The following is a 25,868-nucleotide window of genomic DNA, read 5'->3' on the forward strand; positions in this document are numbered from 1 at the left end:
TCAGCCTGAGTTCTTCCCCAGAACTGAAGGAGACAGAAAACAGATATTCAAACTTCCATTTCTCTGGCCTCTTTCATGACCCCCAAGTCACTTTGCAGCCAATTTTGAAGTACTTCTGAAGTGTAGTCACTTGTAGTAATGTTGGAAACACAGTAGCCAATTGGTGCACAGCAAGCTCCCATATTAGCAACGAGATAAATGGCCAGATGATCAGTATCTTAATTTGCAGCGGTGTTGGTTGACAGGTAAATATTGGCCGGAACATGGGAACACTAGAACGCCATGATGTACTTTGAAGTAGCGCCTAGCTTATCAGCCCATCTAAAAGACGGCAACTCAGACAGTGCGGGGCTCTCTCAGTACTACACGGATATGTTCAATTAGCTGCTCAAGTCTGGGGTAGGAAGCAGAAGCTAAGGAAAAAGCGTAATCAAATCTGGAAAAGGGAGGTGGAGTGGAAAGCAAAGGCATTCTGAAGATTATTGGATTAAATAACTTTAAAAGAAAACCAGGGGATGATATAAAAATCACCTCAAAAAGCAGATGAAATACATAAAAGAAAGAAAATAGTGTGCTAATAAATATGATGGTGAGAGCCCCATCTAAGGGGAAAAGTAAAGGGCCTGACGCTGAAACAAGAAATGCTGGCGGTTCCACCACTGCCAACAGGGGGGAAATGAGTCAACAAGGATGTAAAGTCGGCTCTTTGAATCCTGGCCTCCCGTGCATCCCCCCTTCACCCCACCACATTTCCACTACCTGCGTCTCACTGCTTGGATCTTCCAGGAAGGCTGATGTGATTCAAAAGGCCATTTGTAATGCACTTTCTTGGATGTACTGCCCAAAATTCACCGCCCCCCCCCCCCCCCCCCCCCCCCCCCCCCACTATGAGAAAGGAATTTGAAGAACAGGAGACTGGGACTAGCTGAGTTGCTTTTGTATGGCATGGACATGATGGGCTGAATGATCTCATTCTGTTCAGTAACCACTCAATGATTCTAAGATTCCTTTTTAAGACCTTCTCTTTGACCAAACTTTGACCTGGTATTCTTTTTACACATATCTATACGAAGTGCCTTGGGACATTGTTCTGTGTTAACAGTGCTATGGAAATATAAGCTGGTGTACACCTGTGGTGTGCATTCAGCATTTTCTGCTTTTGCTTCTAGAGTCTGATCAGGCTGTCAACCAACAGTACACGTAACTTAACATATCTTTCAAAGTTCTTCCAAACACCCTACGCAACACAGCACCTTGTACAAGTGTACATATTCGGGAAGCTGCTGAATTCTCGCACGGTTGTACACAAGAGCAGAAACTGTTCCTGCTTCTCCCACAGCAGCATGCAACAGGATTATCTATACCTCAGATTAGGCCCCATGTGATCTTTATTGTCAGAGCAGTTCCAGAATGCACCAAACACCTATTCCAGCACATCTTCAAGCGCTTTTTTAAAATGGGCCAATTAATTTATCATCAATATTATCTTTCTGTTCGTTAGATCTTTTCTCTACTCATATATCTCACTGCCCTTCCATTATGAACTCTAAGTAAGCCTGCAACAAGAGATGATGGGGAACTACTGAAGCACCCATTGAGAACAAGGAGTTCACTTCTATTGAGAAACTTAGATAAGCACCAAGAACAATTGTGCAGGATCTTAGGAGGGTTGGAAAGAGAAGGATGGGGAAGAGGTAATTCATTCACATATTGATTAGCTGATGTCAATTTTGTGTTGTGTGGGCGGAAGGAGAAATTGAGAGAAGTGAGGAGTTTGGCAGTTTTGAGGTTTGGAAAGCAATGAATTAAACACTTATGGACATTACTTCTTAGGAGCATTCATTCATGGATCTGAATTTACTCTTGCTTCTTCAGTGGAAGTCATTTTCTTCATTGATAAATTTGTTTTGAGCATGTTGTGAGTTTGATCATTAATTTAACCATGCATTAATGATTGCTGCTGAGAATTTCTATATTTACTCAGGTGTACCAGAAGAACATTAAACTGATGTTTAACAGTAACTGAGCTTTGAATAGATCCTTTAGTGAGGAGAAAAATAATATTTGAAATAGGAAACAATGTCAGTTGTACATCAGAGCAGAACAGTGTATGCTATGGAGGACACATCATTGGGAACCCCAGACCTTGAAGAACCAACATTATTGGCAGCAACAATTTTGGACTGTGCTAAGATTTGTGTTCAGCATTCAAATAGGATTAAAACCGAGAAATTGTTTCTATACCTGGAATTTATCCTCAAGAACAGACGGTTCTCATCTTAGACCGATGGATATAGAGTTCATTTTCTAATGAAAGCTTATTTTATATTTGTTCTTAGGATGTAAACATTGCTGGAAGGGCCAATATTTATTGTCCATTCCCAATTGCCCTTGCGAGGGTCAGTTTAGCTCAGTTGGCGATGTAACTAGATTGTGGTGCAGAATGATGCCAATGGCATGGATTCAATCCCCGTACTGACTGTGGTTGTTAGTGGAGGCCTGCTTCTCTACCTTGCCCCATGCTTGAGTGGAGTGGTGCCCGTCAAGCTATATAACCAACTGTCTCTCTCCAACAGAGACATACCTATGTTCTCTCACGAACTATGGCTAAAATGCTTACCCCAATCGCCCTTATATTATTATTTAATGTGGTACTCAACTTTTCAGAACATCATTGATATTGAATTGGGATCTTCTTAAAACTTTATTTCCCTTTTCTCTCATTGACCTGGAAGACTCATACTCTCACTAGGCTATAGTTCAAGCAGTGCCAATAGTCCTGTGTTCAAATTGCTATTCTTCATGTGAGTCTGACGAGTGAGATTTAGTTTGAGTTTGTGGGGTTTAAACAACATTGTCTGAAAGGTTTGTTGCAACTCTGAATCAAAGTAAGTGACAGTTCTGACAGACGCCATTGTAAAGCTGCTGTTTGCTGAAACCGTTAAAAAAAAAGCAAACTTGCAGATTGGGCCCAAGCTAAGCCAGTGACAGAGTTTCTCTGCAGGTAACTTCACCACCAAGATGGAGATGCACATGTCAGTATGGTGGAAGTGTCATTGCAACTCTGTCAACTCTGTTTTGTCAACTCTGATAACTTCAAGTAAGGAGTTAAGGCTCACATGACAAATAACCAGTTGCTAGCAAAGGAGAAAGAAACAAAACGCCCAGAGTCTTTCATTTTTAAGAGATTTTAGAAATATTAATTGGGAGATTCCCTTGGACAGATCTGATAAAGCTGCTCAGGATGAACTGTGTATGCCTTTGCATATTTGTTACTGACTGTTTTTGATGCTAAAGGGCCATTATGATCTGATCAAAACTAGGCCAAGGTAATTTCAGCTTGTGAAACTCTGTAGCAGAACAAGCTGACAATTTTTGGCCACAGTTCTGGATCAATTAAAGCTCTGAGGGCGAGAGTAGCTCTCCGGCCTAATCCTTGTCAGAGTGTTTTGAGAAACAGTCATTAAGACTTGTTGGCTCAGAGCTTCCTGCAGTGCTGTAAAGTATGTCCTCGCGTGCCATATTGTGATTTTTGCGCTGAAATTCCCTGGAAAAATAACTTGAATACACCGTAGCAAGCAATATTGCGCATCAGGGACCTTTGAAGCAGTGCAGCCAATGGCTGAGCTCGTCTGCACCAATGAACTAACTCACCAGGGCAATCTTGGCCTGAGCCAAGTCACAGAAGTATGAATTTCAAACCCTTTCACTCTGTACAACTGGATCATTAGTAAAGCGTTATTTGAGTTCTGGAGACACTTAGCCACTGCATTTAGTTTTCAGGAACATTCCAAGTAACATTCTACTAATTTAGAAGTTGACATTAATAATTTACAATGTCTTAAAAATAAAATCCTCAAACTTAAACGAACGGAGGGTGAATTTGTTTGGAATTTGAATTTGGGCTTTGCTTCACCCATTTCTTGTAAGTGATGGGAGTCAAAAAAAGGTCCAGTTTTGGACAATTATGTCCCGCGTATGCCCTAATGGCATCTGAACTGCAATACCAGGCAATATTCTGCATCCTCATGGCTGCTTTAAACAGAGCTCGGGCCCCTGGTTCGTGTCTACAAAGGCCCTCATACCTGTGCAAAGACCTCTCTCATAAATTTATGGGAAAACGAGTAGAGCACATACCAGCCCAGAAGGAAAAAACAGTAAAAACTTGGAAATAAGAACATTGGCCCGAACTGGTCTTGCATACCTTAAAATGGAACACCAGTAAAACTGGGAAATAAGAATACTGGTCCGAATTGTTTTTTCCTTTCTGGGAGCTCAGTATTTCTGCTTCCTCCTATGGCCTAACCTACCATCCTTAAAGGGACCGCTACAGGCTACCAGCATAAAGAAAGGTTTTCGCTTTAACTTAACTTGAGGATCAAGAGTGCGCCCTCTGCGCGGCGCTGTTGGCCTGTGCTCGCCCCAACTCCTCCTGTTCACCTTCCCTGCCCCTCAGGGCCTTCCTGAGGGCAGCTGCTTGCATTCACAGTCAGCTCAGCTTGGTCCAGAGGAACCGGCAGAATTGCATCAGGAGACCCAGCAAAGCTCAGCTTGGTCCAGAGGAAGTGGCAGAATTGCATCAGGAGACCCAGCAAGCCCCCGTGGTTCAAGATTATTCAGAGGATAGCCAAAACCAATTTTGAACTGAACTTCGGCGCTCACTAGCGCAATGTATGTGGCGACCATTTCAGGTCTGAATCCCACTGTGGCAGATGACGAAATTTGAATTCAATAAGAACCTGGAATTATAAGTCTAGTGATGACTGTGAAACCATTGTCGATTATTGCAAAAACCCATCTGGTTCACTAATGCCCTTTAGGGAAGAAAATCTGCCGTCCTTATCTGGTCTGGCCTACATGTGCCTCCAGACCCAGCAATGTGGTTGATGCTTAAATGCCCTCTCAATAAGGGCAATTAGGGATGGGCAATAAATGCTGGCAGAGACGGTGACGCCCACATCTCACGAACGAATGAACAAAAGAAAAAATCAACCCAAGCAAGGTTCTCAATTTCGCCAGCATAGAATTGATGGACTGAATGTCCATAAATGATTAACAGCATGCGGAGACACTTCACTGCCCCACATCACGCACACAATAACTTAACTTAATGACAGAGAATTGATTTGATGGATTTTAGCTAAGAATTAAAAATAGCAAGAAGCAACAGGTTTTATTTTACTTTAATTCACCACTTTGGGACATTACTTTTCAGTCTAATTGGCTGCATTGAGCAGGCAGACATAGATCCAGGAAATTTGTGATAACCATTGGCTTAATCGGGTGGGGGGGGGTGGGGGGGGGGAGGTGTGAGGGGGAGCAGGGAGATTATGATCAAATTTGCAGAGTTTCAGCGAGGGCACCGGTGCAAAATTCCCAGGGAATGATGGAGTTTCTTAAATACTGGCTTGAGTCAATGGGCCGAAGGGCCTTTTTCTGTGCTGTAGACCTCACTCACAGAGGGTAAACCAAACCCTGCACTGTGGATGCATGATTTGCAGGAAACTCTGAGCCTATGCTTTGTTCCACAAAAGAACAGACGTGACAGTTCTTGTATGTGTTGACTGGTAGCAGGGAATCAGCCCATTTCTAGTCCTTTAGACCAGTACAGCTTGAAAAAATCTATTTGTGGTGTTAGAGGAAGTGAAACATTTGTTGAACCTTATCTGTTATAGCCAAATCAACAGATGTAATTGAGGACAAACACCTGAAAGTCGACAATGATTGATGCGTATTGAGAACTGTATCTGTACACACAATTGCTTTTTAGAATTGCAGTACTGCCTGCTTTGTTATACTAGGTGGTGGACGTGATCCCACTAGTGTTGTGTTTTACTATTTGTTTCCGAGAAGATGTGTTAGTCAAGGCACCTGACACAATAAGCCACTTTGTAAATTTAAATGGACTTCAGACAAGTTAACAGAAGCGTGCAGTTCTCTATAAGAAGACTGAAGTCCTGTTTGTAGAGCCTGCTGTTGTGTACTTTGGGATTGCTATTGAAAAACGTCGGGGAGGATATTTCCCTCATCGGGCAGGCTCGGCGGGGGTGGGGGGGCGGGCAGGGGTGGTCGCCGCCTGCCGTTGGGGCCGAACTGCGATTTCACGCTGGCGGGCCGATTAAGGCCCGCCCAGAGTGAAACATGAGCGGCAGCGCTCGGCGCTACCTGTGTGGGGCAGGGGGCAAGTGTGAACTTCATGCACGCGGGCCAGCGCGTGCTTGAAAATGGAGATGAACCGCTTAAAACACTAAAAATAACGATTTTTAAAATGTTCTAAAACTTGTCCCCTCATGTGACTCTGACTCCGTCACACGAGCAGGGACATGTTATAAATGGAATGTAACGTTTTTACATTTTATTTTTATTTGCTGTTGGAAGCCTCATCCTGCCCGTGGATGAGGTTTCCTAAAAAAATGCAGAGGCCGCTTGGCCTTCTTGCCCACCTGCCAACCCCATGGTTGGAGGGGCAGCAGAAAATGTATTTCAATTGCCCTTTTACTGGCCTTAATAGGCTTTTTAATTGTCGGCGGGTGGGCTGCTGACTCCAGCACGTGCCCGCCGACCGAAAAATCGCTCAAGTCCGCGATGACATCGGGACGCTCGCCTGACATCATTGCGTGTCATCTTACGCTTGTTCGGGTCGTGCTGGGCGCGCTCTCGACTGGCAAGCATAAAATTCTCACCTTGATCTTTCCGCCTCACCGGAAAGATGGAAGCGACAATGAAGGCTTCACACATACGGAACATCGAGGAGTCTGGGGGTGCCTTTTTTTCTTCAGGTTACGTTAACCGTGAAGGAAAGTTAAATTCGAGTCTGTAAAATGGTCGGACTTCCGAACCCTTAATTCATTTTGTCAGGAGAAACATGGAGAGGCAATATAAAATAAATTCTAAAGTGGGTATAGGAGCAGAGGGGCGTGGGTGTATATGTGCATAAATCATTGAAGGTGGCAGGACAGTTTTAAGAGAGTGGTTAATAAAGCATCCTAGGCTTGATTAATAGGGGCAGAGAGTACTAAAGCAAGCTGGTTATGTTAAACTTGTATAAAACACTGGTTCGGCATCATCTGGAGTGTTGCGCCTAGTTCTGTGTGCCACATTTCAGGAAAGGTGCAAAGGCTTAGAGAAAGTCCAAAAAAGATTCACGAATATGGTTTCAGGGATGAAGAACTTCAGTCATGTAGATAGATTGGAGAGGTTAGGACTGTTTTCTTTGGAGAAGAGAAAGTTGAGAGGAGATTTGATATTTATAAAATATCATGAGGGGCCTGGGGAGAATAGATAGAAAGAAACTGTTTCCATTGGTGGAAGGATCAAGAAGGGCACGGGTTTAAGGAAGTTGACAAAAGAAGCAATGGAGAAATTAAGAAAATTGTTTTCATGCTATAAGTGGTTGAGATGTGGAATACATGACCTGAGAGTCTAGTGGAGGCAGATTCAATAGAGGCATTCAAGAGGGAATTGGATTATGATGTAGAAAGGAAGAATGTGCAGGGCTACATGGAGAAGACCAGGGAGTGGCACTACATACATTGCTCCTTCAGTGAACCAGCATAGACATGGCAGGCTGAATGGCCTCTTTCTATGCTGTAACCATTCTGTGATTCTGTGATGTCAAAGTAGGGCATGGATCAAAGTGTCTCTAAATTATCTATTTGTTTAATTCTTCATCAGGATAGTGCTCGAGCCAATGGCTCCGGGTCATCATTACAACAGGCACTGACCAAGATCAACCAAGATTAGACACACCAGTAACAATGATTTTCATTTATATAGAGATTGTAAGATAAAAGAGGCCCCAAAATCCTCCATGAATGGAAATAGATGGGAACAATGGACACCAAGTCAAAGATTACAGAGATAGGATTGGTCAAGGTTCCTGGAGGGATTTGAACATGAGCAATCTTCATTTAATTATACAGGAGAACGAAGAGCCAGTGTATGTCAGCTAGTGAGTGTTGGACAAGCAAGATTTGGAAGCCTGTAACTTGGATATGATCTTGTATATGGTGGAGGATGGGATGCAGAAAGAAGGTCATTGGAGTAATGAAATCTAAAAGGGAGGGATTAAGATGTGGGTGGAGTTGGCCATTGATGCACAGGTGGAAATTGGAAATCTTAGTGATGGATTGGAAGTGTGGTGCTCAACTCAAAGACAAACAGGGCGTAAGATTTTTGGATGCTAATTCAACCTGAGTGAGTGACCAGGAAAGTGATTGTATCAGTGTGAAGGAATAAGACTTCAGTGGAAGTTGAAGGAGGTTGCAGATCTATGGAGGGGTGAGCCCATTAAGGGATTTAATCATGAGGGATGAGAATTTAAATTTGAGGCAGTTGGGAGCCAGCAACCAATGTAGGCCAGCGGAGACAGAGACAATAAGTGAATAATGCAAGCTAGGATATGGTCACTAGTGTTTTGGAATAGCTGACGGTAACAAAGAGTGTTGGATGGAGTCTTACCCAGGACCATGTTGGAACAGCTGAGTTTGACAGTGACAAAGACATGGTGTGTTTCAGCAGCAGATGGGCTGAGGTAGAATGGAGAGAGGCAATGTTATAAGAATGGAAGCAGATGTCAGTGTGATGGAAAGGATAAGGGGTAAATGCCCAATTTAGGGTTGAAAAATATATCAAGGTTGTGAACAGTCACGTTCAGCCAAGATGCTGGTTGAACAAGGGGGTGAAATCATTGGAAAGGGTGTAGTGTTTGTGGTGGGGAGCGAAAACAATGGCTTTTGGCCCATCCATGATTAGATGTTGGGCAAGCAGTCTGAAAGTAAAAAGACAGAAAATGGTTGATAACAAAAATGAGCAAAGAGAAGAGGGAAGGGACAGCTGAATTGATTGCCTGTTTCTTGGCCCATTAGTTCTTATGTTTACTGGAGGTGCACAAGCGAGAAGATTAAAGATACAGTATTAGCCGAGAGAAGGAAATTATCGTTTGCTTTCTGGGTTGAGCCAGTGGATAGTGTCGATTGAGGTCAAGCAGTACCTGAGGTGGTCCAACCAGCTCTGGTGATGAATGGTTAAGGCAGTTGTGTACAAGATCCGCTCAAGTCTGCGCTTCGTGAGTTAGAGGAGTGAAGATTAGGCCCCTATTTGGGAAATGGCCAAATGGGAGACATCAAAGGCTTATCTGGGATTAAGGTCATCAAGTTGCATGTGAGGGAATTATTGAGCAAATTCATTAGTGCAGAGATAGTGTGACAAATGGGTCGGGGGAGGGGTGGGGCAAAGTTGGAACTTTGACAATGCTATTTTAACTAACTTGGGAGGGAGTTTTTTTCTGGGCTGGCCACAATGGGGTTGGAAAGGGCCGGGGATTATGGTTACTAAGGGATACAAGGAACACAGTGGAAGATAGCCTTATCACTGTTCAAGAACATGGAAATGCCCATTAGAGATAGAAGGGTTGAGGCAGTCCCTGTGAATACAAATAGGAACAAATATATGGAGGAAAATAGATATCCAGGACTCAGGACTGATCAAGGGGAACTGAAATGAAGATTGAAGTCACAGAGGATGAGGAGCTAGTGGATGTGAAGCATTTTAAGGTGTTTCTGCCAGGCTTGATTAACTTGCAATTTAATTACAAATCTTTATTCTTTCTCCCTGATTTCCTCTACTCAGTTATATTATAGACTTTCGTATTTATATATGAGAATATTAGTTACAGCTGCCATGTTAAGCATAAGATAAAATCTGCTCTTTTATTGGGACAAGTAAGTTTGAAAATTGGTAGAGTAATTTCATCTCCAAATATTGTTCAATCTTCCAGGACACTTTAAGTAAAAGTGAATCCATTTGTAACTGTACCACTAATTATATTAATTACACACTTCATTAGTTTCTAATATAGGATGCGCATATTTAAATTGCACTGATATAATATCTTCTTTTTCTTCATACAGGTAATTCACCATCTGATGAATCAGAGGAACGTGAGAAGGATCCCAAGTCTTTAACCTTTCCAGCCTACATTGGCAGCCTACTTGATTCTGGTGATGAGCTGATGTCATCGGGAGTGAGAATGTACTGTGAAAGCAGGGGAGGCTGTCCACCTTCCTGCCACCTATGTCACACAACAGGGGGTCAGAACAGGCAAGAAGAACCTGTGTTACTGGAAGTCACCAAGGCTGCTCCATTGTATGAACTGCTGAGTGACAATGAAACACAGAAAGTAAGTGTACAGATCAATGGGGTAGAACTCAATTGTCAGAATAAATATTGTACAGGTGCGAGGTAAAACACAGACTGTAAGGATGAGCCATTACTCAACTATTTATAGGGTACGAGTCATTTATAAGATTTATGGCAGGCAGGATTTTACTGTTTGCTGTATTCCTGCCCCCTCCCAGGGTAAAAGTTGACGGTGAACCCAACCGACAACCCCCCACTCCACCGACACCCTCCCCCTAACCCAACCCCCAACCTGAGTGTTGGCACACAGCCATTTAACACCAAGAGAAGCATTAATTGGCTCAGAGCCAGAATTCCACCACCACCACCCCCCCCAACTCCACCCCACTGTCTGGGGCATAAACCCCTCCTCTGAGAGCTGCTGGCCAATCAAATGGCCAGCAGTCTTCTGGTTCCAGCAACTTCCTGAACCACTGGGCAAGTGGGCACTGCTGGGACTGCACCCAGTCACCGGCAAAGTTTATCACTGGAACCAGATGGAGAGTTAAATAGGGGAGTTTTCAGTGGGGCCAGAATAGGAGGCTCTGGTGAGGGTAGCTGGGGGCCCTGTTGCACATGCCAGGGGAGAGGGGAAAGCAGGGTTGGGGCAGGTAGGGCGGAGGGTGGGGGGTAGGGGGTGGGGGACCGGGGTAACCCCAGGAATGAGATCTGGTGAGTTTCAAACCTGGCTCCCTCCTCCATCTACCATGTTGAAAAATTTCAGTAGGACAGGAAGAGGCCTTTAAATGGCCATTAATTGGTCACTTAAGGGCCTCAAATGGCCTAAAGGCAAGTGGGCCACCTGACGCCTTCCCCAATCCATATAAAATTGTGGTGGTTCTGGGAGCAGGTTGGTGGGCACAGGGAATGGTGCCCATGGCTGAATTTTATGCCCTTCCACCCACCTGCCACCTTTCCCTGGGGAATTTAACATTCTGCGTTAAGTGTTGGAAAAAAGATTTTGCACCCAAACAGCCAAGACCATTTATTGGATGAAAACTGGGCAAGGTTAAGATTTCAAAGAACTGCCATTCATAAGGTTGTGGTGAAGCTTCAGTAATAAAGATGAACTGTTATATAGACCAAAATGGAGCCCAGATAGTAAAGAGCCAAAGATTGCATTGCAATAGGAAAAGAGCAGTTTGAACAGACTAGATGTTGTTTCGAAGTAGAGCAGAGTTGTGATAGTAAACAGTAGGTTATTTCTGAGATAATAAATAGTAGAGGTTGCTAACAGAATGATACAACTCAGACTCTAAGGATTAAGTACTGTTATTTTGGATCAGGGCAAAGTTCAAATATTACCAACCATAAAGTATTACCTGGCACCAGAAGGCCACAGAACTGACAGGCAGCCAAGGCTACCTGTCTCATTAGCTTCAACTCTCTTGGTTTGTTGAGGAAGTGGAGTGGCATATGGGTTCTCAGGAGGAGTAGGGAGGGGGTCATTGCCAGAATGCCAGGAACTGAATCTTTTGAGTTTTTGGCTCCATAAAATATCTATTCCTCAAATGCAGAGCCTCATGTTGGATCATTACCATAGTTATGTCAGTAAAGGAGTGGCCAGGTTGACCAGGCAGCTTTGGTGCTTGCCTGTATGCCCATGCTGATAACACATTCCTCAGAGCAGATGCAATGGGCCGGGTGATCTACTCTTGTTCCTATTTCTTATGACCTCAGGCTGGAGAGTCGATTGCTGTGTGCTTTAGGCCCTCAGCTGAAATAATCCTGCATTATCTTTATAAAGGGAGAGCTGAAGAACCATTTGGTTAAGAATGGTACTTCAGATGAATGAGTAGGGTTAAATAGGGGGCATTAGGTGCAAATTGGTCAAAGGCAGGATTTGAGTGATTCATACCTACTATGGCCCTCTGGGTAGGTGAGCGGAGGCAAAATCTCCGGAATCATTCAAGAGGCAGTTACATGTTACAATGTTGGTTTCTATGGAAGGGTAGGGACTTCCTCATTATTTGTGAAACACTGGGTACAATACAGAGGTTGAGGTTGAGCATCGCACAAATCTTTCTCAATGACGGAAGCCACAATCAAAATCAGGTGCTCTCAAAACCCGGACCACATGTTGCAGACCAGAGATCCTTTGATCTGCTGATGTAATCGGCTTTCCATTGTATCCTTTCAAGTCCATTTTGTCTGTTCGCCTTACAGGTTTGCTGCTAGTAAGCAGTGTAAACAAACAGGGTGAAACGTGATTGTGGAGAGGGCATTGCACTGTAGGTAAACTGGAGATCCTTAATGTGTAAGTAGATCTTATGCTTGTATTTTTTAGGCCATTTATGAAGCAATGTTGAGCCAACTGTGGTGTTCAGGAGGCGGCGATGTCATCGATGACTGGTGTAGATGTGACTCTACAACATTTAGCATTGATGGGCTGCCAAACTGTGCTCCCCTGCCTCAACCAATGTAAGTGTCTACCCTTCAGTAACTATTACTTGAGCTGTGACAGATTCAGATAATACCCATTATGTGGGTATTATTTTATTAAATGTGGAAGGTATCTCTCAAATGTGATCCTAACATGATACCTTAATTAAGCAAAGTGTGGGCTCAACCACACAGCACCGATGAGCTAGTACACCAATATCCATGTGCTTTTTTCTATTTAAACAGGTTAGGGAGGGATAACTTTAGCATCTGCTTGTTTTTTTTAAATATTTGCTTACAGGAGGAAAAATTTGAGTCCCGGCAAACCGTAGCAGAGTAAGTTATGTGTTTTGTGTGGAGGTGTGAGGTATTATCCCAATAATTTATAATTTATATTAACAATTCTGACTTCCTTCAGCAAACATGCCCTGTAAAAAATACATACGTACAAAATATTATATTTTTTATGTATTACATCAGGCCCTATGCTTCATTTTTTTCCCTGTGCAGAGTTAGTTCTGGTCGTCAGATCTGATGGGTTCATGTATTTTTAACTTGGTGTCTGCATAGTTTCTTGGAGTTTCTTCAAGTTCTGCTGATTTGAAAACCTGTGTGCGTGAGTGGCAGGAGATTTAAATTAATGCATTGACAATTGCTGGTTTTCTAAAATTTGGGTGAGTGAGTGCCCTGGAGAGCCGGCGGGCAAGCACAGACCCTGAGCGATGCACGGTGTGTTCTTAATGTGGCACGTGCCACAGCACCTAGCAAAACCCCTGGAGTGTGTGGAGGGGTGGGCTGACATCAATTAGAGCGTAAGATGAAATGCAATGGAAAGCACCAAATGAGGTATACTGCTGATAAATCGGAAAGAATGAATCACCGGTGGTGGAATAGTCTGAGTAAAGGGTATAAGAAATGTAATAGAACAGTGTGGAAAGTAGGCGGCAGGGAGGATGATTGTGAAAAGGAGATAGGGGTAAGAGGAGAGAGCAAGAACAAACTGTATTTACATAGTGCCATAAACAGTAAAAAAATTCCCAAGGTGCTTCATTAATAGGCACATGGAAAACCAAAACTAAACCAGTATAGAGTATGGTGTGCCTAAAAGGATGCCTGAAAACCTGAGCTCTGAGGAAGTCTGTAACAGAGCAGAGAGGTGGAGGGATTTCAGGATGAAATTCTAGAGAATAGGATCATAGGGCCTAAAAACTTGGCTGTCGATGGTGAGGTGAAGAAAGAGGGGAAGTTGTGCAAGAAGCCAAAGCCAGAGGAGAGTGGAGTGTTTGGAAGAGTGATCTCGTGCCAGAGGAGGTTGCAGAAAAAGGAGAGAAGTGAGACCACTGAGGGATTCAATGGCTTCAACAAGGATTTTAAATTGGATGTGTTGGAGGATATGGAGCCAATGTCGGTCAGCAAGGATAGAACAATGGTTTTGAGGGCAAGATACGTACAGCAGAGAATTGAACAAGGATAAGGTACTGGCTAGTTATGGAATGTGACTGCTTTGAAGTAACTAAGGAAATATAGGAGTGAGGGGAATAGATTTGTGACTAAAATAAAAACTTTTACCTTAGTTTGCTGCTGTTAATTCTGTCACATAAATGTAGGATGAAAAAACTAGCCGTCACTTATTAAGACCCAGATTACATCAATGTGACAAATTTTAGTTGGCTTGGCATTGCCTAGTTTCTGAGGGGAGAATAGTCAATTGACTACAAGCATCTTGTGGAATGCATCATGGAATTTTTCAACTACTTGTTCTTCAGTTCTCTGCGCAAAGGCAGGGCCGACCCACAGCACCACATCTCCACCTTGGGTAAGTCAAGCAGACAGGTCCTGAATCCACCCCAGCCAGAACAGGGATCAAACCCATATTGCTGGAACCAATCTGATCCATACTGGCTGTTCAGCCAACTGAGTCAACCACATTGCCCTCTACCTGCCTGTCTGAGTTGCTGTGGCAACATATACTTTTACATGCATGTTGTAACCTGGAGCTATAAATGGAGGCTCTCCAGCTTCTTTCCATCATATGGCTGAGCAGTAACCTCTCCCACTCTTATCACCTGCCATTGGTGTACGTTGGAAGGACTTACAAGTTGGTAGTCAACCTGTTTGGCCGTGTTATAAATGTGCCATACTTGGCCATCAAGTCCTGGAGTGGGACTTGAACCTGGAGATTCTAGCTCAGAGGCAGGAACACTACCCACTGCGCCACAAGACCTCCTATCATAGGATTATGGAATGGTTAAAACACTGAAGGAGGCTACTGGGGCCATCTTGTCTATGCTGGATTTCTGTAAGAGCAATTCATCTAGTCCCACTGCCCTGTCCTTGCCCCTGTCCTTAGTCCTGCAACTGCTTTCTCTTCAGCTGCTGTTCCAGTTCCCTTTTGAAAGCCATGATTGAACTTCCCTCCAGGTCCACACTCTCAGGCAGTGTATTCCTGATCCCAAGCGCTCAATATATAAAGAAGTTTTCCTCATGTCACCGGTGCTTCTTTTTCCATTCACCTTACATCCAACTCCTCTGTTTCTCAACTCTTCTGCAATGGGAACAGTCAGTTCAAATATATGCTAGATTGGCACGTGTTAACAAATTTAAGCTAAGTTATTTAAAGCTGTTTGGTCCTTGTTATGAAGGTATTTACTTTTCTCTCTCAGAGGGTTGTGCGACTTTGGCACTCTCGGCCTCAGAAGGTGATGGATATTGAATATTTTAAAGACGGTGGTAGATAGATTCTTGTTAGGCAGGAGAATCAAAGGTTATCGGAGGGTAGATGGGAATGTGGAATTAGTAATACATACAGGTCAGCCATGATATTATTAAATGGCAGAGCAGGCTCGATGGGCCAAATGGCCTATCTCTGCTCCTATTTCTTATGTTCATAATGTTCATAAGTATGTTCATATGTCTTGCTCAGATCAGGGAGTCAGTAGCTTTTAAAAGTGTATATAGTCAGGCCAGATAGCTTCTGTAAACTAATGAGAAATAGAAGTATTGCTGCATAAGGAATTTACATACAGTTTAGCTCCACACTTCCAAACTATTGATAGTTTCCTATTATATGGGAATTTACTTGAGCTTAGCAGCTGTTCTAAAATAATGTGTCATTGCAACTATACACCTAATTTATTACTGTTTGGTATATCTGTTTGACCATTAAAGTCTAGTGTCATGTTCTGCTGCCTTACAAATGTGAGGAGGATCCACAAGGGATAAAACCCAGTGAATGAAGCTGGAGAGTTTCCTGTGCTTGTTCTTTCCCCAGGCATGCTATCTGAATTTACCCAGATCTGTGGGCAAGTGGGCAGATCTGTGGGCAGACTCATGGAGTCTGGGAGCAAGGGCTTACCCATAGCTGAATTGCAAAAGTCAAATGACAGCAGGGGTTTAAACAAAAGTAAAAAATAAACTACAAATGGAGCATAAATAACAAGGAGAATACAGCAGAATGAAGAGCAGAGTGGAGGACCCAGGGAGACTGTGACACACGTTGAGTGTGGGATGATGCGAGGGCCCTTAGGGAGAGACAGAGGACAACATAAGCCTAGAAATAAGAAAGGGCCATTCTCAGGACCTGCAATGAGGCAACAACAGAAGCTGAAAGCATACAGGAGTGAATGCGCAGGATTGGCCAGGCTTGAAAGGGACACAGCCAGCCCTGCAGAGCACAGCTGGTAGAGGAGAGGTGCCTGTGGAGATCTCTTGTGCAAAGCACAGCGAGAAGCCAAAGAGGGATAGATCTCTGAGAGCTGTTTAGGGAGGGGAAGAGCTCTAAGATAATAAAAACAGGAAATTCCGGAAAAACTCAGCGGACCTGGTAGCATTTGTGGAGAGAGAAACAGAGTTTCAAGTCCGCATGACTCTTCTTCAGGGTCTCTCTCTCTCTCTCTCTCTCCACAGATGCTGCCAGACCTGCTTAGTCTTTCCAGCATTTTCTGTTTTATTTCAGATCTCTAGGAACCACAGTGTTTTTCTTTTACTTAAGAGATCTAAATGTTGCCAAGGAGAGGGAAGAGGCCTGAAAGCCATCACGGACTTCAGCCAAGAAGAAAGAACAAGAGAGAGCAAGAGGGAGACAGACCCGCAGTGAATTGGAGAGAGAGAGAGAGAGGTCAGCTTGCATAGCCCTGCATAGAACTTTCGCTTTCAAAAGAGATAACCGGACCTGGTCCCATATTGTGGGTAATAGTGATCATCAATGCATGAGTTTGCTGTGGCCAGTGGGTTAGTCTAGGGGAAATTAACCTTCTAGCACATGATCTTAATCAGTGACTGCAGGAGAATTGAGTATCACTTCTAATCTGTCTGTAATTAAAGATATTGGCTCTAACTTCTGTCTCTTTTGTACCCCATAAGTGGTCTTGCATAGAGCGTAACAGAACTGAAAGATAGGTTTACATTGAAGTTACAGGATAGGAACAGACCATTCAGCCTCACTAGTCTGTGCCAATTTGAAGCTCCATATGAATCTCCTCCCATTGTCTTCAGCCAACCCTACACAATATCCTTCTATTCTTTCTACCCCAGGTGATTATTTAGCTTCACCTTACAGGCATCTCTGCTATTTGCCTCAATCACTCCATGTAGCAAAAAGTTCCAGGTTCTCACCACTCTCTGGGTAGAAACATGCCCTCAATTCCCGATTGGATTTATTAGTGAATATCTTATTTTTCTGGCCCCTAGTTTTAGACTCTCCCACTAGTGAAAACATTTTTTTTTTTCTGTATGCCTACCCCCTGGTAAACCCCTTGTTAAGTTAAAAAAAACCTTCAGCAGTCAGCCCTCAGTATTCATTTTTCAGGAGCAAAGACTGCTGACCTGTTTTGTAATGATTTGCTGTCCACTGGCCTGGAGTGGTGATGTCCTCAGTGCCCTAGATCAGGAAGCGAAGATTCAGCCGGTGTTCCTGGTCCTGATCACATTCCAGCCGAAAGTGTATATAAGTGGATGTCAGGCAAGGGCTGCTCAGGACTGGGCCCCCAATCATCTGTGCATCATGGCGGGCCAGGTGAAATACAGCAGTGGGTTGGGAGTCAATTCCCCCAAGGGGTCAGTAAAAAACTGAAGAGAAAATAAAAACATTTAACAATGAAACTGATTTGAGTGAACATGGCCATTGTCAGAAATGTACTTGATTCTTGAAACAGACACCATCTGTCACTTGAACAGTTTGATGGTGGGAAGGACACTTTAGGACTCAAAATGTTGTCCAAAGATCAGGAGTCGACTTAGCTGATACCGTGCATTTGTGATTTTAATTTATCCCTGTGGGGTGGGGAGGGAACTACTTTTCAATAATGCATGGTATTTTAACAGAAGTGATCTCTGGGGTATTGTGTTTTAATACTTTATATACTTTCCGGCTGCGTGATTGCATTAATCACACAAAGTGCTAGGAGTAGATCCGTAATGGCTGATTTTTGATTTATGGACTGGGGCAAACTGACAGTAATTAAAATGAAAGCAGTGCCACAAAGTCATTTTAATCCACTAACAAAGTTCAGTGCAATCTTTGAAACACTTAATATTTCTTTGTTAAAATAATGATGATCACTCAAAGAAAGACCACACTTTGAAGAACGTAGATGAAAAGGCTATTTTGTTCATCTACTAATAAAGGCCAAGTGCCTGGGGTTAATGGATGTCACCTTGAAACTAAATTATGGTAATTTGGCCATGGGCAGGGTTTAAATTTGTTTTTATTTTTAATGCCTCTTCTCTCTTTTCCCCCTCACAATTCTGGCAGTCTTCCCTCTCACTGTTTGCTCTTGTTCTCCTCAGCTCTAGAAAGAGATGGTGCTGAGGCAACTCAAGGAGGAATTTCCCCAGGCAAGGGGTGGGGGAGGGGGGGTGCGGTAGCGGGGGATGGCGTGGGTTTGCGTGCATGTGGGAGCTCAATCCCCTGGAAGCGATGTCGGGTCAGGATCCTGACATCGTCCCTCCACCTTCCCAGTTTCACTGAGGCGGGAATTGAAGGTCAGCGCTTTGAATATGCCGGGAAATCAGTTAAGATACTTCAGTGGCCAATTAAGAGTTGTTTTAGCTCCTTAATTCCGGAATTCACAGAGAGGGCACCTGTTTTCTGACCTGTCAGTAACTCGCCAGGGTCACTGAGGAGAGTGCACAGCAGGAATAGCTTCTTCAGTTAAACTGGCAGGCTAGGAGGGTTTCAATCATTGAAGAGCTCCAACCACGGCCAGGTGAGAGGCTGCTGTTCAATGCTCTTCTTTCTCTCAGAGAGTGCTGTCGCTGCTGGACAGGTGATTGCCAACTCCTTGGAAGGCACTTCACCTGTAGAGCACTTCACTCACCTTCAGCTGCATTTCCCTGCTAACAACCCTCACCGCAGAATGGGAGCAGCTTATGCAGCTCCACCTTCTACTTCTGTTGAGGGTCAGGAGGAGAAACAACACCACAGCAACACAAACAGCTGCCTTCTCCTCAGGCTCAACCCCCTCCACAAGGCAGACTGAATGGATACCGAGATCCAGCTGGAAGAGGAGGCGCGACTCCCAACAGGGAGTCTACAGACAGAGGATCAGCTCCCTGACATGTCTGAGCACCAGTGCTTCAGAGCTCAGGCTCTCACAGAAGCTCCCTGGAACAAGACATTCTTCCCAGTGGACTAAGCAGGCGAGCATTGCCTGTGGCTGATAAGGTGCCAATCACTGAAGAGCATTTATGTACATCCTGCTGTCTATGACATCTATGGCTTGAATGTTCCCTCCATGAGGGTCCAAAACTGAACATATTTCTCTAACTGTGGCCTTGAAGAAATTTATCCAAACCTCTTTGATCTTTGTGTCCTTATTTACAAAATCTTAAATGGTTTGTCCTTTTGTTAAATGGCTTTGTCCACCTGCGTCCTCAATTTCCCGGAACATATGATTTGAACTCCTAGGTTCCATCATTCCTATACGCCCTTCATCACTTTTGCATTGTTTATCCTCATTCCTCATCTTTTCTTTCAAAATGCACACCTCACACTTTCCCCATATAAAATAGCATCTATCACCTGCCTGCCCATTCTGCTGGACTATTCATACTTTCCTAAGTCTTCTGCAGCACTCCACACTGTTTGATCATCTATTTCTGCCTTATCGACATATTTTGATATAGTCCTCCCAATGCCCGGCCCAAATCCTTCTTGAGCTGTCAGGAACAAAAGACCCAACACTGAACCCAGGTTAGACCTTTTCCAAATCTTCTATCCAAGCAATACCTAATAATCACAACACTGTTACCTATTAATCAACTGAATGCCCATCTGTACTGCAGCATTAGCTCTTATCTCTTTTTCTTCTGGTTAATCTTTTGAGGTGAAGATGACCATGTTCATCATCTAGGGTGTTTGATAGGGTTGTGGTGGATATGTAGGTGACTGTGAAGGCTGATCTGCACTCGGAGGGTTCTGCTACAAATAGGACAGGATACCGCAGGTGATAGATATACTTTTGGATGAGTTGCTGGCTCAGGATTTCCTCTTCTTGCGTTTTCACTCTGCCTCTGATATGCACTTGCTTTCAAGGAGGCTGCACCATTTTTTTTATTTAGTTGTGCCAGGTACAGTGATCCTGGTGAGATTCTCCCAGGATTCAAAGTCGATGTCAAAACACATCCTAAGTGAAGCTTTCAGAGTGTCTTCATAGCCCTTCCTTTGACCGCCATGAGAGTGCACCCACACTCAAGCTCCCCATAGAAGATTTGCTTTGGCGTGTGCCAAGCATTCTGGCTACATTACCAGCCAACTCACTGTGACTGTCTCAATATGGTGTGGATGCTTGGCATGCCAGCTCAGGTCAGCACCTCAGTGTCTGGTATTTTGTCCTGCCATCTGATCTTTAAAAGCTTCTGAAGGTAGCACAAGTGAATGTGATTGAGCTTCTTGGCATGGCACTGGAACAAAGTCCAAGTCTTGTACACTTGGAGCAGATTCTATTCCTCTATAAGAGTTTCGGTTTGGTAGGCAGGCTTACTCCTCTTTATTCCAAGGCTGATGTTCAAAGTCACTGAAGGCTACACTTGCTTTGGCAATTCTTGCATGTGTCTTGTCAACAATATAGATAGCTCGAGAGATTGCTTTTATATCGTGTGCCTGGCAGAAAATTTAAATACAGTTACCGTATACCCTTTATCTATTCATTTGGTCACTTTTTCAATAAAACGCTATTGTTTTTGTCAAACATGCGGCTATTTTAATTAGCCCAAATATTTCAAAATGGTCACTAATTAAATCGCCATTTCTGGATTCTCCAAAGAGGCCCAAACTGACTAACTGGCTGTAGTTACCTGACTTACCTTTCTTCCCCTTTTTGGATAGAGATGTTACATTGATGATGCTCCTGTCCCCCACACTAGTTACATATTTAAGGATGATTCAAAATCTTGATTGAAACCTTCACTATTTTTTCTGTTCTTCCAGCAGCCTGTGCTGTGTGGTATCAGGACTCAGTGACGTAGCCTCTTTAAGCTCTGATCATTTGTTACTGTCATGCATAACAATTTTTCAATGTCATCCCCAGAACACCTACATTCTTATTTCCGTTGTTATTTATAAACACCAACACAAAGTACTTAATATCTTCACCTTACCCTCACAATGAGATTTCTATCTTCATCCAAAATAGTCTAACCATCTTCATTATTCTGTTACTTTTAGAATACTTATAAAAGCCCTTACTGCTGCCTTTTATGCTATCTGCCAGACTTGTCAAATTCTCTTTTGCCCTCTTAACCTTTCTTTTCATCTCCCACTGCACTTTATTCCTCATGATTTTCTTTAGTAGAGTCAGCCCTCATCTTATCTTACATCTTCCTTTTAAGCTTCAGTTCAGTTTCAATCTCCATTATGTCGGCAAAACTATCCTTCAATGCAGTCCATTTCTGCATTGTGTGAATATGTCTGTGCTGTATATGATCCATCCCTTATTTGAGGATTCCCCATTGCTGATCTGTTTGCAAGCTTTTCTCCTTCAGTTCATTACTTTCTTCTCTCAGTAAAGTTTTGTCTTTTTAGTCCAAAATCCTAACCTTTGGAGCTTCATTATCCTTTTCCATTCTTACATTGTCACTGTGTAATAGCCACCATTTCCCAATTGTTCTTCTGCCCTCACATCAGTTAATTGTCCTATTTTATTTCTTGCTAAATTAACCAATGATTCTTGTTGTATGTTGTATGTTCAGCAGGTCTCACAAAGAGGTTCTGGGTGTTGTTTGTTTGAACATTAAATGTTTATTGATAACACATACCCAGGTACATATATATAGGGTATAGCCCAGGCTGTGAGTTAACTTCATGCTTGCTTCTACACAGGTCTCTTCCCAGTCCACAACTGACTCTAGCCTCAGGTCATGTGTTTCTTTACATAACATTGTGGGTGGTACTGTTTCCCAGTCCCATATTAACCCTTATTATGCCAGGACTCCTTGAAATACACGTCCTCCAAATTGGATTAGAAAAACACTGATCTCGGGGCTACAGCAGCAAGGATTCATATAAAGGAAGTAAAGACATGGAAATAGAAATGGTACAATCTTTAGTGTACATTACAGGCAAACAGTAGTGATTATAAGAAGAAGGAATGCACTCTCTAAATCACTCTGCACTAGTTAATAATATTAATATTTCCTTGATTTATGATGTTTTTGATTTTCAATGAATTTCCACCAGTGTCAAAACAAACATGAGAAGGCAGATTCTGGTGGGACATTGCTGGAACTCCCAGTGGAACGTTTCTGTTAGCGGATGTCAGATATATAATCAGATGTGTAATTCCATGCCTCCTACTCACTGCATAATAAATTTCTTGCATGCTTTTTCAGGAGGGACAAGGATATCACACTAAGAGGATGTGCATGCCATATTAAATATACCTATTTCAATGGGGACCATACCCTGAATTGCATGACTCTGATTGAGGTTCTTCCTCGTGGTGTGCACCTTACTCATTTATAATGGGTGCAGGGCGACTAAAAAAGGAGCAAAACGATACTCGAATGCTTCTAAAAGCAAGTCTGCTGTTGTTTCAGTTATTGCTGGAGTCCAGTCAGGTTTTGTACCCCTGCCGCAGCATGGAGACGGCGATTATAAAAGTAACAAATGGTGTACTCTGTGACAGTAACCATGGTGTATTTTCCATCCCATTCCTCCTCAACCTTTTGACCAACCACATCATCCCCCACCACTGTCTCTGCTCCATTGCCCAGCTCCGGGAGAACCTACTCATTTGGTTCCACTCTGATTGTATTCCAGCAATGGATTCCCTTCGCACCCCTACACCGTTATCTCTGGAGTCCCCCAAGGATCTGCCCTTGAGTCCTCCTGTTCTTCATCTACAGGGTGTGCTTGACAATATAAATGGCAAACTTGAGGCCAGCTTCTACTTACACAGTCAACATCCAACGGTACCTCTCCACCGCCTCTTTCTAGATCTGCAGTACCTCTGCCGTCAAACTATTGTCTGCCGTTCAGACTTTAGCCCCCACTGCAAATTGTGTACCCTCATCACTAAACGCATCTTCCTCTCTGGCCACTTAATCAGGCTGTTTCCAAACTAATAATCTTATTAGACCTGACCTGAGCTTCTGATCCCACATCCTTTCTATCACATGGAGCACCTATATCCATAACGTCACTCATCTCCATCCCGCCTCAGTGAAACATGTCTTGGTTACCTCCAGATTCAACTATTTCAGTGAATCCCCATGTTCTGTAAACTTCAGCTCATCTAAAGCTCTGTTGCCCAGACCCTAACCTGCATCAGGTCCTGATCATCCATCACACCTAGAATTGCTGACCTACGGGTCTCTCATTGCCTCAAATTTAAAATTCTCACCCTTATATCTAATAGCTTTCATGGTCCTGCCATTTGTAGTCGCTGTTTCAGCTCTACCTACCACCACAATTCACATTCCTTCAATTCTGGCCTCTTGTGCAGCCCTTCCTCCCTTCACCTCATTTAGACACCTAGGACATGATTTTAGTGCCAATATGGGGTTGGGAAAGGAGGTGGGCAGATGTGGAACCCCCCCCAACGCTGGCTAGTATGCCAGGCCATCCTGGTCTCATGGTCCCAACTCCCTGCCAATTTCCTGGAGGCTGGATCGGATATGGAGAGGTTACCCGTCCATGAGCAGCGGGTCATTTGTTAACTCAATTGAGAGACCAATCAAAGCATCCTCACACAGCATCGGGAACACAGCAGAAGCCCCTGGAGGTGGCCTTTCGACAACAGGCAGGGGGAGAGCTAGTGATCTAGGATCATTTTGCATCCCTCTCTCCTCACTACTTGCAGTCACTGTGCCTACTTGGCCATAGCTACAGTCGCAGGCCACCCTGTGGAGGGGCTCTCCCTCCACAATGATGGTCTGGCAGCCATGGCCATTTCTCTTCTTCAGTTTGGTAAAAGTCATGGCGGCTGACTGTTGCAGCCCCAGTACGGGGTTGGGTCCTGGATTTGATCCTGATTTCGGGATGCTCAGCTCAAATGTAAAATCCTGCCTGAGGTCCCTACACTGTGGAATTCTATCTCCCAAACATTTCCAACTCTTCAGCCCCCTCTCCTCCCTTAGGATGTTCCTTAAAAACCAAGGTCTTTGCTTGGCTCTGTATAAATGTGAAGAGGCCACAAATGTGCTTGCTGCCCAGGTCCCCAAGAGGTTTTAATCCAGTGTGTCAATACACTGTAAAACTTACATTAGCACAGCTGAAATATGCAATGCCCTTCATTGTGTGTTTAGCCTCTAGTTTTTAATGTCACTTCATGAAACCTCTCATTAATACTGAAATTATTTAAAAAAAATCTTTGTTTTTTTTTCTCCAGTTTGCGATTGTCACCAGCACATGAACCAAGTAGCTCACTGGTGGTTTTAGAGTGGGACCACACAGAGCCTGCGATTGGGGTGAAGATTGTGGACTATCTCATCAGCTTGGAAAGGGTCACCATCACCGATCGCGCAGAAATGTCCAAGGTAGAGACAGGTGAGTGTGGTTCAAGTTTGACCAGAAGAGAGAGGTGAGCATGGTATAAGTTTGGCTACCAGTCAGAAGAGTTAAATGCGGAGAGGGATGAGCGTTGTTATGTAACTGTGGCCTGGTTTAAAAATGTGTCCTTGCGGAATTTTCAAGCAACATTTGACTGTCTTATTTTTATGGGGAATATAATGTTACCAACAGAGAAGCTCAAGTGAAGTAAGTGCACTGGGATGATGGGATGTTGAAATATTTATTCAGAAAAAGACCTTTTACAATAAGTAACTAAGTGGCTTTTGAATTTAAATACAAGGCACAATTCTTTCGACATTAAGAGTTGCGTGGATGGTTCTTACTTAAATGAACTCAATTTTGCCAACAATTTACCCCATGATAGACAATCAAGGTTTGCTTAGCTGCAATCTTGTCAGCTCTAAATACATTCAAATTTGATTCAGATCCTACACCATTCAGGGGGAATATTTTCAGATTTGGTTTAGTCAGTGATGTACTTGGATGTAAAGGAATTCAGCCTTTGTGAACCAATGACCAACCTGGGTTGAAATGAGTTCAGTCGGAGTTTCAGTATGTTTGGAGCCAGCATTTCTTTTCCACCCTTAATTTCCCTTGAGAAGGTGGTGGTGAGCTGCCTTCTTGTACCGCTGCAGTCAGTGTGGTATAGGTACACCCATGGCGCTGGTCACGTCAGGGGCTCCAGGGTTTTGTCACAGTGACAGTGAAGGAATGGCAAGATGTTCCAAAATCAGGATGTTTTATGACTTGGAGGTGGCAGTGTTCCCATGCTTGTATTTAGCTTGTCCTAGGTGGCAGAGGCTGTGGGTTTGGGCAATGCTTTCAAAGCTTGGCAGGTTGCTGTAGTGCATCTAGTAACTGGTGCACTGCAGCATGACATGCCAGTGGTGGAAGGAGTGCAAGTTTAAGGTAGGGGATGATCTGTACATCAGGCTGGTTGCTTTAATGATGTTGAGCTGCTTGAGTGTTGTGGTGTTGCACCCACCCAGAAAAGTGAAGAGCATTCCATCACACTCCTGACGTAGTGCCTTGTAGATTATGGAAAGGCTTTGGGGAGTCAGAAGTTGAGTCACTTGCTGCATAATAATCTGACCTACTGTGGTAGTCTCAGAGCATCTATGTTGCCGCCCCTTTTACGTGTCAGGTCAGTGGACACCACCTCCTCCCACCCCCAGGATGCCGATAGTGGGGATTTGGTGCTGATAATTGTGTTCCATGTTGAGGGAAGGTGGTTAGACTCTTTTTTTCAGAGAGAGTCTGAGGAGCTGCAAATGGTGCTGAGCCTTGTACAATCATC

The 25,868-nt window shown here is 43.7% G+C and overlaps 1 protein-coding gene across 1 annotated transcript in view; it reads left to right on the forward strand.

Moving 5' to 3' along the window:
* astn1 (astrotactin 1) overlaps positions 1-25,868 on the forward strand; it is a 2,752,121-nt gene that overhangs the window by 2,533,279 nt on the left and 192,974 nt on the right. The window contains exons 19-21 of the mRNA XM_041207794.1: positions 9,912-10,180; positions 12,467-12,600; positions 24,390-24,547. Coding sequence (XP_041063728.1) covers positions 9,912-10,180; positions 12,467-12,600; positions 24,390-24,547 — 561 coding nt within the window. The remainder of the gene's footprint in view (positions 1-9,911; positions 10,181-12,466; positions 12,601-24,389; positions 24,548-25,868) is intronic.

This window comes from Carcharodon carcharias, chromosome 16, assembly GCF_017639515.1.
Source record: "Carcharodon carcharias isolate sCarCar2 chromosome 16, sCarCar2.pri, whole genome shotgun sequence".
NCBI lineage: Eukaryota > Metazoa > Chordata > Chondrichthyes > Lamniformes > Lamnidae > Carcharodon > Carcharodon carcharias.